Source organism: Pantherophis guttatus, chromosome 2 (genome assembly GCF_059756535.1).
Source record: "Pantherophis guttatus breed Tessera chromosome 2, ASM5975653v1, whole genome shotgun sequence".
In the NCBI taxonomy this organism is placed as follows: Eukaryota; Metazoa; Chordata; class Lepidosauria; order Squamata; family Colubridae; genus Pantherophis; species Pantherophis guttatus.
Window position 1 is genome coordinate 10,440,001 of NC_142064.1, and position 20,289 is coordinate 10,460,289.

A 20,289-nucleotide genomic window follows, 5' to 3' on the forward strand; every position below is an offset into this window, starting at 1 on the left:
CTAAATAGGAGAATGTTCGTAGTTCAAGGTTGAAATGAGGGGTCCTCTCTGAGCTTGGTAGTTTTTTTACAGACGTTTCATTACCCAACTAAATTACATCATCAGTGCTAGTAGGAAAATGCCTACATTACTTAGTTGGAGTTCTCCTAGTCCAACCCCCTATTCAAAGGGCTGTCCAATCTCTTCTTAAAAACCTCCAGTGATGGAACATCCATAACTTTTGAAGCCAAGATGTTCCACTAATTAAATGTTCTAACTCTGAGGAAATTTCTCCTTAGTTCTAGGTTGCTTCTTTCCTTGACTAGTTTCCATCCATTGCTTCTTGTCTTGCCTTCAGGTGCTTTGGAAAATAGGTTGACCCCTCTTCTTTGTGGCAGCCCCTCAGATACTGGATGACTGCTATCATGTCACTCCTAATCCTTCCTTTCATTAAACTAGACATATCCAGTTCCTGCAATCGTTCTTTGTATGTTTTAGCCTCCAGTCCCCTAATCATCTTTGTTGCTCTTCTCTGCACTCTTTCTAGAGCAGTGTTGGCGAACCTTTTCGGCATCGAGTGCTGAAACAGGAGCACGTGTGCACGGGGGAGTGCCGGAAACCGGAAGAGCAGCTCCCTGGGGTGCAAGGAGGGAACGTGGGAAACCGGAAGAGAAGCTCCCTGGGGTGTACAGGACGGAGCGTGGGAAACCGGAAGAGCAGCTCCCTGGGGTGCACAGGAGGGAGCATGGGAAACCAGAAGACCAGCTCCCTGGGGCACACAGAAATGAACGCAGGAAACCGGAAGAGAAGCTCCCTGGGGTGCACAGGACGGAGCGTGGGAAACCGGAAGAGCAACTCCCTGGGGCACACAGGATGGAGCGTGGGAAACCGGAAGAGCAGCTCCCTGGGGCGCACAGGAGAGAGCGTGGGAAACTGGAAGAGCAACTCCCTGGGGCACACAGGAGGGAACGCAGGAAACTGGAAGAGCAGCTCCCTAGGGCACACAGGAGGGAACGTGGGAAACTGGAAGAGAAGCTCCCTGGGGTGCACAGGACGGAGCATGGGAAACCAGAAGAGCAGCTCCCTGGGGTGCACAGGAGGGAGCGTGGGAAACCGGAAGACCAGCTCCCTGGGGCACACAGGAGGGAACGCGGGAAACCAGAACAGCAGCTCCCTGGGGCGCACAGGAGGGAGCGCGGGAAACCGGAAGAGCAGTTCCCTGGGGCATACAGGAGGGAGTGTGGGAAACCAGAAGAGCAGGTCCCCGCCGTGCATGCACACACTGGGAAACTGAGCTTCCAGTTTCCGGTGGGCGCATGCGTACCGGTCACCTGGTTTCTGACACGCACGTGTGCACAAAGACCAGCTGGCCGGCGTGCATCTTCCCGCCGGAACCCAGAAGAGCAACGGGCGACAGCTGGTGTGCCCAGAGAGATGGCTCTGTGTGCCACTTCTGGCACGCATGCCATAGGTAGGTTGGCCCTCACGGTTCTAGAAACTCAATGTCTTTTTTATATTGTTGTGACCAAAACTGGATGCAGTATTTCAAGTGTGGTCTTACCAAGGCATTATAAAGTGGTATTAACACTTCACGTGATCTTGATTCCAAAGGTAAAAGTTCCCCTCGCACACATGTGCTAGTCGTTCCCCACTCTAGGGGGCGGTGCTCATCTCCGTTTCAAAGCCAAAGAGCCAGCGCTGTCCGAAGACGTCTCCGTGGTCATGTGGCCGGCATGACTCAACGCCAAAGGCGCACGGAATGCCGTTACCTTCCCACCAAAGGCGGTCCCTATTTTTCTACTTGCATTTTTTACATGCTTTCGAACTGCTAGGTTGGCAGAAGCTGGGACAAGTCACGGGAGCTCACTATTCAAGTGACTGTTTCCTCCAATCCAAGATCCCTCTAGCAGTTACTACTATTGAGCCAGGTACTACCTATTCTATACCTGTGCATTTGGTTTTTCTAAATTTAGAAACATACTTTTCACACCATTGAATTTCACTGAATTTCATTCATTCATCTTCCTATTGAACCAGGTACCATACCACCTACTCTATATCTGTGCAGTTGTTGTTTTTTTTCCAAAACACTGTGACAGTGGAAAAATGCTTTTAAAAAACATTTTCAGTAAAACAAATCCGCAGTCAGTTCTTACTCTGCATCAGTGGTGGGTTCCTCCCGGTTCGGTCTGGTTCAGCCGAGCCGGTAGCGGTGACGATATGACATCACCAAACCGGTTCTCCCCACCCACCCTCCCACCCCCCCACCCTCCCACCCCCCCACCCCCCCACCCACGTTATTCTTACCTTTTATTTGGTCCCACCCCCAATCTATTGCTGCCTCCTGAGTCCCAGCTGATGACTAGAGGGAAAAAAACTGTTTAAACTCTTGCCGCGGGGCTTCAAAGGGCCGTCCTACAGCTGATCAGTGTTAAAAGCAAACAAATGAGTCAGGTTGTAAGTGCGAGGACTGGTTGTAAATGCGAGGACCTTCCAGAAATGACTCTGACCAGCTAGCCACGCCCACCTAGTCACATGACCTCCAAGCCACACCCACAAAATAAGCCACGCCCACAGAACCGGTAGTAAAACAATTTAGAACCCACCCCTGCTCTGCATCGTAATTTCAGATCGGTCTTACCTTCCCAATGTCCATCGTATCCAGAGTAAAGACATCTATCCGGCTACGTTCAAAGTAATTTCCTAAGTCATTATCAGAAACCAGCAGAAGTTCCTTTTTGGTGTCTGCTTTCTCACCATACAGCTTGATCAAAACCTTCGAATCTGAGCTGGCTCCGGGAACATCTCCTGTCTTAATACTGATGTGATAACTGATATCTGTAAATATATTAACATTTGTACCCGAGAGACACGATCATATCCTGCAAAAGTGTGAGCTTTTTTTCTTCCAGGGAAGATCAAAGCGGGGGGGGAGGGGGGTGGAATGAAGTTTGGGGGGGGGGAAATGCAAGAAATCATAAATTTTAGAATAACAGAATTGGGAGGGATCTTGGAGGTCTTCTCATCCAACATCTTGCTCAAGCAGGAGACCTTATACCACTTCAGACAAATGACTGTCCAGTCTCTTAAAAGCCTCCAGTGATGGAACACCCACAATTTCTGAAGGCAAGTCATTCCATTGATTAATTAATTTAATGACCCTTGGTAGTACAGTGGTCTAAAGCACCCTGTTATTAAGACCAGCTGCCTGCAATTACTGCAGGTTCGAATCTCGCCAGGCTCAAGGTTGACTCAGCCTTCCATCCTTTCTAAGGTAGGTAAATTGAGGACCCAGTTTGTGGGGGCAATAAGCTGACTTTGTATAAACATACAAAAGGATGAAGGCTATTGCTTAACGCATTGTAAGCCGCCCTGAGTCTCCGGAGAAGGGCGGCATATAAATCAATTTTTTTAAAAAAATTGTCTTCACTGTCCGGAAATTTCTCCTCAGTTCTAGGTTGCTTCTCTCCTTGATTAGTTTTCACCCATTGCTTCTTGTCCTGCCCTCAGGTGCTTTGGAGAATCGCTTGACTCCCTCTTCTTTGTGGCAGCCCCTGAGATATCGGAAGACTGGTATCATGTCCCCCTCTAGTCCTTCTCTTCGTTAAACAAAGATGTTTAGGGGACTGGAGGCTGAAACATATGAAAAACGGTTGCAGGAACTGGGTATGTCTAGTTTAATGGACAGAAGGACCAGGGGTGACATGATAGCAGTCTTCCAATATCTCAGGGGCTGCCCCAAAGAAGAGGGAGTCAAGCTATTCTCCAAAGCACCTGAAGGCAGGACAAGAAGCAACGGATGGAAACTAATCAAGGAGAGATGCAACCTGGAACTAAGGAGAGATTTCCTGACAGTTAGAACAATTAACCAGTGGAACAACTTGCCTCCAGAAGTTGTGAATGCTCCAACACTGGAAGTTTTTAAGAAGATGTTGGATAACCATTTGTTTGAAATGGTAGAGGATTTCCTGCCTGAGCAGGGGGTTGGACTAGAAGACCTCCAAGGTCCCTTCCAACTCTGTTATTCTATTCTATTCTATTCTATTCTATTCTATTCTATTCTATTCTATTCTATTCTATTCTATTCTTATTCCAGACATACCGCGTTCATACTAACTAAGCTTGTTTGAATACAGCCTCTAATTTTTTTTAAAGTCAACTGATTAAGCATGTTCGACGATATAGTCAGTATATAATATGATGATAGTAATTATGTGAACTCTACACATACATAAGAAAAAAATCATAAACCTCTGAACGAATTTTATCACGCATAAAAAAACTGAGCAGTGGTGAACTCAACAGGAGAGAAAGTCCTTTTTTGCAGCTGTTAGGGGATGTCATTCAGCAAATAGAAATGATAAAAAAAAAAATAATATGTTTCCCGAGAACTAAAACAAAACGACAAGCTTGGCCCATAGAGTCACGTGATAACAAAGCAAACTCACTTTCCAGCATAGATGATCTCCCATCTGGAACCAACTCTCGAACGATCTGGCCATCGTCCTCATTTTTGTCAAGCCATCTGGTTAGCAAATAAAATGTAAGTTATTTGCTATTACTGATCAAATATCAGGAGGCTTATTGTAATTCTGGGAGGGGCGGTGTGTAGTGAAGGAAAAGCAGCGTGTTTAGAGTGATTTTTTTTTTAAAAGAAAAAAAATCAGAATTTAGAATAAAGAAACAGATTATTGGCATACTTGTAAAGGAAGTATCACACGTTACAAAATTCAGCCCCACAGCCTTTGAATTCCACTTCCTAATCAGCATGTAGATTTACTAAAAGCGAGAGAGAGAGAAAAGCATTGATTTGTAGCCAGTTAATACCATAATGATTTCAACTCATTAAAAAATCTTCTGGTATGGAAGGTTGAGAAGTAACTTAAAAGTTCTAAAATATGTGTAACCAGTGGCGAGATTCAGCCGGTTCAGGCCGGTTCAGGCAAACTGGTTGTTAAATTGCTGACTGGCCCTGCTCCGCCCCTTCCAGGAGTCCCCACGTGCCCCATTGTGGCTCCCAGGTAAATGCAGGGAGGCCTACTAGATCCAAAATGGAGTGCGGGGGTGCGCCCTGACCCCCCCATGGCATGTTTTTGCTCCCAGGAGGCTGCAGGGAGGCCTACTAGGCCCAAAACAGGGCGCGTGGGGGTGGCCCGTTTTTACTCCCAGGGGGATGCAGGAAGCCGAGTGCTGCCTATCTCACTCCCTGGCCACGCCCACCATGGCCACGCCTACCCAGACGGACCTTAGGGCAGAGAACAGGTTGTTACATTATTTTAATCCCCCACTGTGCGTAACCCCATTTGATCTAACTCCTACCATCTTGTATTCCAGATACTCTTTTTTAATACACCAAGTTAATTTTATACGAAGTTTAAAACCTGTTGTTTCGCTCCCACGTCCATTTGTTTCATTTCTAGGTTTTATAAACAAGAAATCAAGGTGAAGAGTTCTTCAAGTCAAGTTCAATCCTGTCGATTTTCATAGACAACAACCTAGATGGTCATATCAATTTTTTTTGGCATGGGAATGCAAATTATCTGTCATTGCCTTCTACTCCTATAGACAGGGAGATGATAAAACTCGTAGCTTTTCTATAGTCCAGTCTTCAACCTTGTGAGTTCTTGGTGCTCTCCCAGATCAGACTCTGCTCAGCCTTTTTTCCAGATCAGCCACAGAATCATCGTCAATGAAGGTTACCTTAATGGTGGATTGCAAATATAAGCATACAGTGATGTCTGAGGAAGGAGATTAAAAGTGGGTCATCAACCAAACAGAAACGGGTTCTGTTTAAATCTTATGTACACTACTTAAAAGAAATAAGACAGCTATTGTGACTGCTCTAGATAAACAATGAGCAATCATTAGTAATTTATTCTGATGCGTGGCTTTGAATTTAGTGCAGATACAATTTTGCTGGATAGTGTCAGTCATTTTAAATGGTTTTGGAAGTGTGTGTTTTTAAAAAAATTGATATTTGTTGTTTATGTAAAATGGCTCACGGAAGACTTCCAATGAAGGTTTTTGTTGTTGTTGTTGTTGTTGTTGTTGTTGTTGTTGTTGTTATTTTTCTTAGCGAAGACAGATCTATTTGAAGGGGGAACTAGTTCACCGAAAAACACTTTTAAAGACTAAGTTGACACTCAACTTATACAGGTGTCCTTAGTTACCTGCAGCATTTTGGGAGTAGAAAAGAAATCTTATATCTCAACTGATTTTTACAGTTAACCGCCTACCTACAACAAGGAAGTAAGACTTACGAAAGATTTCAGAATATTTGAACTGTGTTTTAGTTTCTTGCAATTCAAAAGAGACCTAAAATTTAGTTGGTGTCTTTTGTTTTACATAACAGATGTTCAAGTGCAATAGTATCTTGTGTACTTATATTGTGCATACTCATCTGAAAATTCTCTTAAGATCTAAGATGGTTTCCTGATAATCAAATTATAGTGGCTTCACATGAACAGAATTAGAAAATCTATTTATATAAGGCACCACACAGAGCAAACAAAGAGTACAATCACCATGTGCTTTACTGCTCAACTATTTAACTGGAAATCTCTCCTCAGAACATTAAAAAACATAGATTATATCTATCGATTCACACTAAATACTGCCATTTACTGGCTAAATAATTCTGTAGTTGTTGCAATACAAAATACATTCTAACATGTATTCCAACACAAAGAGAGATAAATGTGGACTAGGAAATGCATCCATATTAAACTCATCCACTTGCTACACCTATAAAGTGTTAAAAGATGCAAAGGAAAGAGGAGAATTCAGTTTTCTGGATTAAAAATTGTATTTTGCAGGTTTTTCTTTGGATGAAAGACTGGGAAGCTGCGAAATAAAAGACTTTTAAAACTAGATGAGCATGGATCAATGTTTGGATGGTATGTTTATGGTACAATAAAATTAAAGTGGATTTTAAAAACTATTTTATTAGATGTGCCATATTGAGAATGTAAATAGCTATAAACCCAGGCTGGGGCTGAAAAACTTTTATAGATCTCAGCAGAAGAAGCATTTTACAGAAGATAAAAACGGGCAAAGACGAATGGTTAATGCACTAGGAATTATTGGAAAATCACTAGTGGAATATAAAATTAAATCAAAAGAATAACTAGTGGCAGAAGGATATAATTCTCAATGGGAAAACCTATTAAGTACTTAAAATGAACACAAACATATGGTATGAAGCAAAGAAAGAATTTGAACTGCAATTGTGTACAGATGATGAACATGTAATTGCTAAAATTTATGAATTTTTGTTGAAATTTGAAATGGAAGAATGGGTTAAAGAGCGTATGATAAAGTGGGCTGGGAATTGTGATTATAATATACAGATGGATCAGTAGGAAAATATGTGGTTGAAAGGGTTAAAATTTATACTATGTGATGTTCTTACCTTTTTTATTTTTAGTGTTGTATCATTGTACACAGGACATGGGGGCTCAGTGGTTAAAGACACTGAGCTTGTCAGCTGGAAAGGTTCGAGATCAGAGGTGGTATTCAGCTGGTTCGGACTGGTTTGGGCGAACCGGTAGTAGCAACCTGCGGGTAGCGCAATTTCGTCCTATATTGCTGTGGTTTTGAAGCCGCATGTATGTGCAGACAGCGCACGTGTGCGAATTGCCATGTTGTTTGACATTGCACGCATGCATGGACGGCATGCATGAGAGCAAAGCGAGCACACCCGTGTACATGCTCACATTTCCAGTGCTGGGAGAACCAGTGGTGACAGAATGTGATGCCCACCTCTGTTCGAGACCGAAGTGTCACATGACGGGGTGAGCTCCCGTCCATTGCCCCAGCTCCTGCTCACCTAGCAGTTCAAAAGCACGAAAGATGCAAGTAGATAAATAGGTACCACTTAGGTGGGAAAGTAACAGAGTTCCATGCACTTTGGTATATAGTCATGCTGGTCACATGACCACAGCTTTTCGGACAAAGCTGGCTCCCTCGGCGAAGAAATGGAAATGAGCAGCACCCCTTAGAGTAAGACATGATTGGACATGGGAAGCCTTTACTTTTATCATTCTACATGACCCCAGAAAAATTATCTACAATGTATAGAAGCATGATACACATAGATACAGAAGGTTTTAAAGATTAATATTCAGTGGATACCAGAACCTTTCCTTTTAGGACTGATGGATACACAGTTAAAAAAAAAAAGGCTTGGAAGATTATTTCAATATAAGATTACCGCAGTGAATCTATTTTATACACAACGATAGAAAGATTCAGCTACGCGCCATGGAAGAATGGCTGGTGAAATTTATAGAATTTGTTGAGATCGCCAAACTGACTTCTTTGATTAGAGAAAGATCATGACTGACATTTGTCAGTGATTGGAAACCTCTTATGGATCTTTTGCATGAAAAAGAAAATGAGTTTGTGACTTATGATTTTAAAAAGTAGAAAGAGTAGGTTATTGAAAGAAGGGAATTACAAAGTAATCTTAAGAGAAATTTGGTTATAATTTTATACATATCTACCGAAAGGAAGATTGGAAGCCATTTCTTTATATTTCTTTTTATGTTTTCTCTGATTTTATTTTTCTTTTTTATCTCCCTTTTCTTTTTCCTTTCTCCTTTTTTCCCCTCTTTCAACTTACTATATTTTAATATACTTATTATACATATAAAATCATTTATTAAATGATAATATGATTTATATTGATATTGTTTCCTGATTGCTTATTTGTACCCTATGACTATCATTAAGTGTTGTACCTTATGATTCTTGACGAACGTATCTTTTCTTTTATGTACACTGAGAGCACATGCACCAAGACAAATTCCTTGTGTGTCCAATCACTCTTGGCCAATAAAGAATTCTACTCGATTCTATTCTAAAACAATTTCAAAAATTAAAGAAGGAAGTTGAAAGAGGATGTCTAACCTTGAAAATTTTAAAACCTGTGGACTTCAACTCCCAAAATTCCCCAGTCCACCATGCTAACTTGGGAATTTGGGGAGTTGAAGTCCAAAGTCTTAAAGTTGCCATAGTTGCACACCCATAATGTAGACCACAGTACTTGAAGATTAATTCTATACTATTTAAACAACAACAGATGAGGGCAATTAACATGATTGTTTAAGCAACGACATTTTTTGTCTCCCACTGAAATGTAATACCGATGTGCAAACTAGGATTAAAAAAATCATGGCAGAAGGATCATATTTTCCCAGCCTCTTTAGATCATCCACTAATTAAGGATGATCATTCTTGGCTATGTCAAGTGATAGATCTTATGTCAAAAATGAAAATGAATCTTCTGCATTGTAGAAGCAAAACCAATAATAAGCATAGACGATTCAAATAGATAAAATAGAATATCAGAGTTAGAAGGGATCTTGGAGGCCTTCTAGTCCAACCCCCTGCTCAATCAGGAGACCATTTCAGGCAAGTGGCTTTCCAGTCTTTTCTTAAAAACCCTTCAGTGATGAAGCACCCACAACTTCTGGAGACCAGCTGTTCCACTGGTTAATTGTCCTCACTGTTAGGAAGTTTCTCCTTAGTTCCAGGTAGTTTCTCTCCTTGATTAGTTTCCATCCATTGCTTCTTGTGTTGTCTTCTGATGCTTTGGAGAATAGGTTGACCCCCTCTTCTTTGTGGCAGCCCCTCAAATAATGGAACACTTCTGTCATGTCACCCCCAGTCCTTCTTTTCTCTAGATTAGCCATACCCAATTCCTGCAACCGTTCTTCATATGTTTTAGTCTCCAGGCCCTTAATCATCTTTCTTGTTCTTCTCTGCCCTTTTTTTCCAAAGTCTCAACATTTTGTTTGTAACTTGAAGAACTGTTGTAACTTGGAGGAGATTGATGCAACTGAACAGAAATAGAGGAAGAATATAAGAAAAATATGTGGTGGTGGGGACACAAAAACCACAATGTGTTTTAAGAATAGAAGTCTTTGAAGAATTACTTTCCTTCCAGCATCCCACAATTGTGGCCAGAGTATCTATGTGTTTTGCCAATCTTGTTGAAGTACAGAACCCCATTACAGCGGTGGGAATCTGTAGGAAGTTAGCACCCACCCCTTTCCTGGAAGAGTGAAATATTTTAGGAAATATGAAAAAGGCAGAATATTATATTTCCCTGGATGAGAAATGGATAAGCATATTTTGAAGCAGCTCCCATCTTCCTGCCCCCCACCCTTTGTCAATGGGCCATTAAGGCTTGGGCCAGTCTATTCTACATAACAAAGATCTACCTCCTTCACGCAGAGCCATAGTAGGAATTGCCAAAGATCCAACAAAGATAGGATTAGCCCTCTACACAATAGCAGCAGAAACTCACCACATGTGACCTGGGAAGCACATGTGACCATCAGCCAGCAAGGCTAACTAAGACCCCCACCCCCTGGGAGTCTGACAACCAATCAGGATACTCTTTCGGGGCCCCAATAAATGCAAAGCCAGAGAGAGCATAAAAACCTGAGGATTTACTGTATCTGCCCCTTTTCTGTTCAGGAACTCAAGCCATGTGATCCTGTCCACCATTAAACCATCTTTCCAAGCAGTCTCCATGTTTCCAGTGTCTTTTTCCCCACTTGGAGCAGAACCTAGAAGGAGATTTCTTCCAACAAATCTAATGACTAGGGATTAAATTACTACACTGGTGAAGATTTCTTAGTCTTCTTGACGTCTTCTTGTCTTCTTGACATTTGTCTGCGCTCGCTTCTGTCACACACTCTCCAAGACAGTCCACTGTCCCTTTAACAGGTTTTTGGGTTCAAAACAAACAGTTCAAGACGACTGTCAACAATTCTGCTCAGATACCAATTAATAACGAAGTCTGCTGTTTTGATGGGCAATTTCTCCTGGAGCTGCTGATTTCACAAGTTGACGTTTCTGACACTAAGGAAGAATCATTTCATACTAAGTGGGTGGCATCCAAATGTTCTTTGTTAAACACTGAGCATTTTGTCTAAACAGTTTGCCGTGCTGCCACCAATTGCCTCCCACCGACCAGTTCGCTCCCACAGAGAGGGCCTCCTCAGGGGGCTGTCGGCCAGACAATGTCGGCTGGCGACCCCCAGGGGGAGAGCCTTCTCTGTGGTGGCACCTGCCCTCTGGAACGACCTACCCCCAGAGATTCGAGTGATCCCAGACCTCCGGACTTTTCGTTGGGCCCTTAAAACCTACTTTTTTCAGTTAGCCGGGCTGTCCTGATTTTATGGTTGGTTTTAAAATTTGATATTGATTTTAATTGAAATGTTTTAAATTATGGGCCAAATTTTATTTAATAATTTTAAATCTATTTTAACTTTTGTGTATGAATGTTTTATATTTGGCTGTTCACCGCCCTGAGTCCGGAAGGAGAAGGGCGGCATAGAAATCTGAAAAACAAACAATCAAACAAACAAACAAACAAACAAACAAACAAACAAATGAATGAATGAATGAATATCCACTGAAGAAAGTTGGACAGTTGGACCCACAATTCTCTGCCGGTCCTTGATTGGAGATCATGAAGGCACATTTAGAAAGCATTTCACACGGAGACACAAGGGATTAGGAAGAAGGAATTTATGACAGGATGCATGTAATCTGGCCATCTTCAGAACAAATATCATTGGGTTGTGTTTAGTTCCTAGTCTTGAAGGAAATAAACAGGAATGTAATTATAGGAATGTCCAAGGGGCAGCATGGAATCTTATCATCGCCATTAGTGAATATTATTGTCTCAATTTAGGGTCCTCTAAGGATGTTGGCTAGGGGACGTGGTGGCTTATTGGATAAGATGCTGAGTTTGTCAAATAGAAGGTCGGCAGTTCAGCGGTTCGAATCCCTAGCGCCGCGTAATGGAGTGAGCTCCTGTTACTTGTCCCAGCTTCTGCCAACCTAGCAGTTCAAAAGCACATAAAAATGCAAGTAGAAAAATAGGGACCACCTTTGGTGGGAAGGTAACAGTGCTCCGTGTACCTTTGGTGTTGAGTCATGCCGGCCACATGACTACGGAGACGTCTTCGAACAGCGTTGGCTCTTTGGCTTAGAAACGGAGATGAGTGCCGCCCCCTAGAGTCAGGAACGACTAGTACATATGCGCGAGGGGAACCTTTACCTTTACCTAAGGATGTTGGTTATGCTCTCCCACATCCTGAGCTGTGGGTATTAAGGTATTAAAGAGTATTTTGAATCTTGACAGTCTGCCTACAACATTCCTGTGAAGAACTAGTGTTAGATTGAAGATACTGGTTGAAATAGCTCTACTGCAATAAAGTTAAAGCTTCAGAGTCATTGTTCAATAATATAGGATATGATTTTATCATATTGCTTTCATCATTCTTGACAATATAGGAACCTTGAATCAATCCATGGTTCAAATCCCATTGGTCCAATCAAGTACAATGATACCTCAATACTCATCGTTAGCTGGTTCCGGGAATTGTGATGAATACCAAAAACGATAAGTACCAGACCAATTTTTTGCCATAAAGTATAAGGTAGTGAGTTACAAGCAGTGGTGGGATTCTGCTGGTTGAACAAGCAGTTCGGTGATCGCGCGCTTTGCACGCGTGCACAGTTTTACAAAAACTTACCTTCTGCGTTACTGCTGGGGAGTAACACAGCTGAGGTGCGGCAATCCGCTCTGCTGCGCAAATCAGCTGAGAAGATATAGGTCAGTAAAGCGCAGGGGCGGTTGAGTCGGTCCACCTGATCGTCGGAGCGAACCGGTTGGGTCCACCTGATCGTCGGAGCGAACCAGTTTGCTCCCAGTTGATCGTCGGAGCTACCGATTCGCCCGAACCGGTAGAATCCCGCCCCTGGTTACAAGTCAGCTGACACCGACAAGTTCTAGCTTATGCATTGAATACCAAACACACGATGAGTACCAAGACACAATTTTTCACTTCAAAATGCATTGAGTACCAAACCCCCGTTGAGTACCAGGACACAATTTTTCACCTCAAAATGCATTGAGTACCAAATTCAATGAGTTTCAAAACCAGTTGAGTACCAAGGTACCACTGTATTCAGTTCTCAGTATTAAGAATAATTCATTCTTAATAGAATGTCCACCATCTCAAATGGAATAAATATATCTCCTCTTCATCCTTTTTTTTTTTCCAAACAGAGGCCATTTTTCCAATTTAACGATTCTTAATTCAAATGAAACCAAATGGATTGTTCTCCACAAAAAAATGCTGCTTTTCAGCAACATCCTTGCGGTAGGTTCAACCGTACTCAAAATCAAGGCGTCACATCGTTGTGGATCAAAATTAAGCTTTTCAATACCATGAAAGATTCGGAAGTCTCCTTGACCAGCAGGCCTGGAATGAGTTTTATCCGAAATCTACAGGTCATGGAGATGTCTACTTTCCTTTATAATGGAGGATGCAGTTGGCTTGCACCTTGGTCTTAGGAGACCACAACTCAACCTACAAACAGAAGGCAGCCATGTTGACAGAGAACTGCGGGTGTCACCTTGGATTGGCTGCTTCCTCTGCAGGCTATCATGTGATTGTAACCTAGAAGGCCGAGATAATGGATGTACGAGGACAGCAAAGTCATTTTTGTCAAAGGCGGACATCTCTACCCAAAAGGATGATGGTGAGATCAGAGGTGGGCTGCTGGGAGTTCTCAGGGGTTTGGGAGCTAAGATTCTGTGCAGTTCGGAGAACCCCCAAATCCCACTCCTGGCTGGCCCCACCCACCCTGCCCCGCCCCTCCCAGGAGTCCCCACACGGCCTGTTTTGGATGCAGGTAAGTGCAGGGCGCGCGTGGAGGCTCAGGGAGGGCAAAAAACGGGCCTACCGGAGGTTCAGGAAGGCCGGAAATGGGCCTGTTTCCAGCCTCCAGAGGGCCTCTGGAGCCTGGGGAGGCTGTTTTCACCCTCCCGGAGGCTCAAGGAAAGCCGCCAGAGCCCGGGGGCAAAAACGCGCCCTCCGCCATGGTGCAGGAGACCAACTAGGCCACACCCACCGTGGCCACCCCCACCCAGCAACTGGGCAGAGAATCCCTTGCTAAAATTTTTGAAGCCCACCCCTGGGTGAGATGAATTACATTCTTCCCCTTATGCACACGGAAAAAATAGTAACCCATAAAGATGACCCCAAAGTGGTCTAGTAGTTAAAGCACAGGACTAGAAAGCAGGAGACCATGGGTTCAAGTCTCGCCTTTGGCATGAAACCAGCTGGATGACCTTGGGGCAATCACTAAGCGACTGAGAGTTCTAGTCCTGCCTTAGCCATGAAAGTTGGCTTGATGACATTGAGGCCAGTCATTTCTCTGCCCATCTACCTCTCAGGGTTGTTGTTGTTGTTGTGGGGAAAATAGAAGGAGGAAGGTATGTTGGATATGTTCTTGGGTTGTTTGTAAAAACAATAAAGGTGGGATAAATTGAATTGAATTGAATTGAATTAAATTTGCAGTGAAAACAACCAAACGATCATCTGCATTCATCATAAACCTATTTTATCTTTTCTCCCAGAAGCCTGAACCCCAGTTTCCTACACATAAAGCAGGATGGTGCTCAAATTTTAGGGGGAACAGTGAAGGTCTTCATTTGGCAGACCATATCTATAAAACAGGGATCTCCGAACTTGACAACTTTAAGACTTGTGGACTTCAACTCCCAGAATTCCTCAGTCATCCATCCATTGTTAGCTGAGGAATTCTGGGAATTGAAGTCCACAAGTCTTAAAGTTGTCGTTTTGGACATCCATGCTATAAAAGTATGTTTATTAAGTAGGTTACAAAAGGATTCTGAGCATTTGCCATCATTCAGGCGACAAGAGGAATAGCAAATTGAGGAAATACATAGTATGGGTGGAGATTTTTTTTAAAAAAGGGGCTTTTTTTTTTAATTTAATTTTTTTTAAAATTTTTTATTTATATGCCGCCCTTCTCCGGAGACTCAGGGCGGCTTACAATGCGTTAAGCAATAGCCTTCATACTTTTGTATATTTATACAAAGTCAGCTTATTGCCCCCACAATCTGGGTCCTCATTTCACCTACCTTTGAAAGGATGGAAGGCTGAGTCAACCTTGAGCCTGGTGAGAATTGAACTCGCAGTAATTGCAGGCAGCTGGATGTTAAATGCTGCCTTAGGAGGCATTAGCCTCCTATGCCACTCAGGCGCCTTTTGAAAATAATCCATTCACCGAAGGGCAAGTTTAGGGCATGGACTAATTTTTGTGATTGGAGGGTTCCCTTTTTGTAGTTTAGAAGTTGGCACATCCATAATGCTAATGAAAACTGCTAGCAGGTGCTCAGGTCGGATGAGACAAAAAAAAAAATGTCTATAGGTAGTCCTCGACCTACGACCATAATCGAGCTCAAAATTTCTGTTGCTAAGCGAGCAATTCTTAAGCGAATTTTGCCCCTTTTACGACCTTCCTTGCCGCAGTCAATTACTGCCGTTGTTAAGTTACTAACACCACGGTTGTTAAGCAAATCTGGCTTCCCCATTGATTGGGCTTGTCAGAAGGTCGCAAAAAGAGATCACGTGACCCAGGGATTTTGATCACATGACCGTGCGGATGCTGCAACGGTCATAAGTGTGAAAAACGGTTATAAGTCACTTTTTTAAGTGCCGTTGTAACTTCAAACAGTCACTAAAAAAATGATTGTAAGAGGTGGAGTAGCCTTACTTGGTCTATTTCCTATTTGTTTTGCATATCTATATTATAGGATGGGAGAGAGGAACTACCATATTTTTCAGAGTATAAGACGCACCTTTTTCCCCCCTAAAAGGGGGTGAAAATTTAGGTGCGTCTTATACACCGAATGTAGCCCCGCCCACTCACTGGCCCCCACCCTTTGGCCTCTGCCTCCCAGCAATTTAGCTCCTTGCAGCAAACAGCAAGAAGAAACAGCTCCTTTCAGCTTCAGCACAGCCTAATTAGCACAAGTTGATGGAATCAGCCTCCCGACTCTCAGCTGATTTGCTCTCAGCTGTTTTGCGCAGGGCTCTGCTGCTTGCTGCAAAGAGGTAAATTGCTGGAGCAGATTTTTTTTTTCCTTGTGCTAAATCAAGCTATGCTGAAAATGAAAATGAAAGTAAAGCAGGTTGCTTGCTGTTTGCTGCAAGGAGGCAAAATTGCTCAGAGGCAGAGGGAGATTTCTTTTTCTTCTTTTCCTCACCAAAAAAGGTAGGTGCCTCTTATACTCCGAAAAATACGGTAATGCATTTTTCTTTTTTTTTTTAAAAAAAATGTCTTAAGGAGACAGTTAAACTGCATGTATATGAAATGAAGATTAGTTTCCCTCCCAATAATTAGCTTTAAATGGAAAAGTCATCTGAGTTTCACTGAGAATATAGTAATGCAAAGAAAATTGTTTCTCCATCAGAGATGGAGATAACTTCGGGGTTATCTTCCTTGGGGGTAAATATATTTTTAAATACTTTTTTTTTTTCATTTTGTCGAAGAAAAAAGCAGGGTTATTTGCAGGAGTTTTTGTTGCCTTAATATTCCTTTTTTTCTCAGGATTGGAACATCTTGGTTTTGAATTTCTGTTCTTTTATGTACTTTATTCCTATTCTCTGGGGTATCATAAAATATGTCTGTGGAGATTTTCAGTCATTCAGGTCACGGTTGTCCCAAAGGTGCTTTTTCAAAAGGCAAATGGACTTTGTTTTTTCCCTTGAAGACATTTCGCTTCTCATCCAAGAAGCTTCTTCAGTTCTGACTGAATGGTGGAGGATGGAAGGTTTTGACAGGTTCTGGAAAACCGGTAGCAGAAATTTTGAGTAGTTCAGAAAACTGGCAAATACCATCTCTGGCTGGCCCCAGAGTGGGGTGGGAATGGAGATTTTGCAGTATCCTTCCCCTGGAATGGGGAGGGAATGGGGATTTTACAGTATCCTTCCCCTTGAGTGGGGAGGGAATGGAGATTTTGCAGTATCCTTCCCCTGGAGTGGGGTGGGAATGGAGATTTTGCAGTATCCTTCCCCTGGAGTGGGGAGGGAATGGAGATTTTGCAGTATCCTTCCCCTGGAGTGGGGAGGGAATGGAGATTTTGCAGTATCCTTCCCCTGGAGTGGGGTGGGAATGGAGATTTTGCAGTATCCTTGCCCTGGAGTGGGGTGGGAATGGGTATTTTGTATATCCTTCCTCTGGAATGGGGAGGGAATGGAGATTTTGCAGTATCCTTCCCCTGGAGTGGGGTGGGAATGGAGATTTTGCAGTATCCTTCCCCTGCCACGCCCACCAAGCCACGCCCACCAAGCCACACCCACAGAAACGGTAGTAAAAAAATTGGAATTCCACCACTGATTTACAGTATATTTTTTGCAGTCATCTAGTCATTAGCACAACGACCAGAGGACTGCAGGACTATAAATCCTTCCATTCTCCACCATTCAGTCAGAACTGAAGAAGCTTCTTGGATGAGGAGTGAAACGTCTTCAAGGAAAAAACAAAAGTCCAGTTGTCTTTTGAAAAAAGCACCTTTGGGATAAAGTTATGAATGCAACTCTGAATTTATATATTGCTGGAGAATGAGGCAGGAAAGAGATGGTAAGGCTGCTGAAGCTTGTACTTCGGAATGTATACGGCAGAAAATTTCCAAGTTTTAAATGTCACTGATATTTAAAATAAAATACAATAAAATCTCTGTACAGATTTTAAGAAACGCTGTCGGAGAAACATTTTAGTGATGCTGTCTTCCTACTTCAAAAGGAAATGTGAGAACGCATCTGTTTTCATCTGTGCATTTATGTTTTTATTATCATGCAATTTTTGCCTGCTTGATTCCAGGACTACTGCAATGCTCTCTACATGGGGCTCCCCTTGAGGAGCACCCGGAGGCTCCAGCTGGTCCAGAATGTGGCTGCGCGGGTGGTTATGGGAGCGGCGTGGCGCTCCCATGTGACCCCCCTCCTGCGCGAGCTGCACTAGCTCCCGGTGGTCTTCCGGGTGCGCTTCAAGGTTTTGGTTACCAACTTTAGAGCGCTCCATGGCATCGGACCGGGGTATTTACGAGACCGCCTTCTGCTACCAATAGCCTCTCACCGACCAGTACACTCCCATAGAGAGGGGCTTCTCAGGGTGCCGTCGGCCAAACAGTGTCGACTGGCAGCCCCCAGGGGGAGAGCCTTCTCTGTGGGGGCACCTGCCATCTGGAACGAGCTCCCCCCAGAGATACGGAGGATCCCAGATCTGCGCACGTTTCGTCGTGCTGTCAAAACTTTTTTATTTCAGCAGGCTGGCCTGGCCTAACTCTCCTCTTTTAAATTTTTAATTCATTTGATTTTATAAATTGGGTGTTTTAATCTGTGTTTCGGCCACAATATTTAATAATTTTAAGGGACTTTTAATATTTGTATGATCTGTATTTTATCTTGGCTGTTCACCGCCCTGAGTCCTCCGGGAGTAGGGCGGTATAGAAATTTGATTAATAAATAAATAAATAAATAAATAAATAAATAAATAAATAAATAAATAAATAAATAGGTAGTCCTCGACATATGACCACACCTGAGACCTGAATATCTGTTGTTAAGCAAAGCGGTTGGTCAGCAAGTCGGGCCCAATGTTATGGCCTTTTTCGCCCTCTGAATCTTCAAAACTGAACCGCTATTCCCTTTCCTTAACAATCTGACATTATTCTTAACTCCAAGAGGAATGAAAATGCTTTCACGGCTCATGCTTTGAGGGGGAAATGCGTTGTTAAGTATTTAAACATGTTCCCACCAGGCATTTCTTTGCAAGTTATTTGCTTAAAAGAATCTTATATTACGGGAGACCTTTGGATACTGAAATGTCAGGGGCTCTTTTGCCATTCCAGTTCATAGGTGGTGTAGCTCTCTTGTTTGAGTCTTTCTCTCACCTCATCCGGCAGCATATATAAATCACAACGAAGAGGGTTGGATGTGACCCTCCCAACATTCGTTGCTTAACTGTCCAAGATTGATTTATTTTTTTTTAATTTGTTGGTATAAATTGTGGCTTTCTCTTTAAGGTCAAAGTTAGACCGAAATGGTTGGTTTCTGCTGCATCCAGTATAGCACTACAATAAGGTTTTAATGTTGGGGTTTTTTTAAAAATAAAAAATGATTTAATAAAGGAGAATGTTTGTAGCTGAAATGAGGGGTTCTTGGTGCTCTCCGAGCTTGGTTGTTTTCTTGCAGATGTTTCATTGTCCAAATTAGGTAACATCATCAGTGCTAAAAGGGTGTGGGGTTTGCAGGGGGGAGGGGGAGGAGGAGGAGGAGGAGGAGAAGGAGAAGGAAAAGGAGAAAGAAGGAGGAGGAGAAAGAAGGAGGATGGAGAGGAGAAGGAAGAGAAGGGAGGAGGAGGAGGAGGAGAAAGGAGGAGGGGGAGGAGGAGGAGAAAGAGGAGGAGAAGGAGAAAGAAGGAAGAGAGAGAGGAGGAAGCGGAGGAGGAGAAAGAGGAGGAGGAGAAGAAACAGGAAGAGGGTGAGGAGAAGGAAGAGAAGGGAGGAGGAGGAGGAGAAAGAAGGAAAGAGAGGAAGAAGAGGAAGAAGAGGAGGAGGAGAAAGGAGGAGGAGGAGAAACAGGAAGAGGGTGAGGAGAAGGAAGAGAAGGGAGGAGGAGGAGAAAGAAGGAAGAGAGAGAGGAGGAAGCGGAGGAGGAGAAAGAGGAGGAGGAGGAGAAACAGGAAGAGGGTGAGGAGAAGGAAGAGAAGGAAGGAGGAGGAGGAGAAAGAAGGAAGAGAGAGAGGAGGAAGAGGAGGAGGAGAAACAGGAGGAGGAGGAGAAACAGGAAGAGGGTGAGGAGAAGGAAGAGAAGGAAGGAGGAGGAGGAGAAAGAAGGAAGAGAGAGAGGAGGAAGAGGAGGAGGAGAAACAGGAGGAGGAGGAGAAACAGGAAGAGGGAGAGGAGAAGGAAGAGAAGGGAGGAGGAGGAGAAAGAAGGAAGAGAGAGGAGGAAGAGGAGGAGGAGAAAGAGGAGGAGGAGGAGAAACAGGAAGAGGGTGAGGAGAAGGAAGAGAAGGAAGGAGGAGGAGGAGAAAGAAGGAAGAGAGAGAGGAGAAGGAAGAGAAGGGGGAGGAGGGGGAGGAGAAAGAAGGAAGAGAGAGAGGAGGAAGAGGAGGAGGAGAAAGAGGAGGAGGAGAAACAGGAAGAGGGAGAGGAGAAGGAAGAGAAGGGAGGAGGAGAAAGAGGAAGAGAGAGAGGAGGAAGAGGAGGAGGACGAGGAGGAGGAGGAGGGGAGGACGACTATGGGGTTCTTGGTGCTCTCTGAGCATGGTTGTTTTCTTGCAGACGTTTCATTGCCCAACAGGTAACATCATCAGTGCTAAAAGAGTGTGGGGTTTGCAGGGGGGAGGAGGGGGGTGCTCTCTGAGTTTCCTGGTTTTCTTGCAGACGCTTCTTTACCCAACCTAG

The 20,289-nt window shown here is 43.5% G+C and overlaps 1 protein-coding gene across 1 annotated transcript in view; it reads right to left on the reverse strand.

Annotated features, from left to right (window-relative positions):
- The window catches only part of LOXHD1 (lipoxygenase homology PLAT domains 1), a 257,303-nt gene that overhangs the window by 145,011 nt on the left and 92,003 nt on the right, over positions 1-20,289 (reverse strand). Inside the window, exons 16-17 of the mRNA XM_087885022.1 lie at positions 4,428-4,504; positions 2,621-2,817 (exon numbers count right to left, since the gene is read on the reverse strand). Of these exons, the coding sequence (XP_087741148.1) occupies positions 2,621-2,817; positions 4,428-4,504 (274 nt within the window). The remainder of the gene's footprint in view (positions 1-2,620; positions 2,818-4,427; positions 4,505-20,289) is intronic.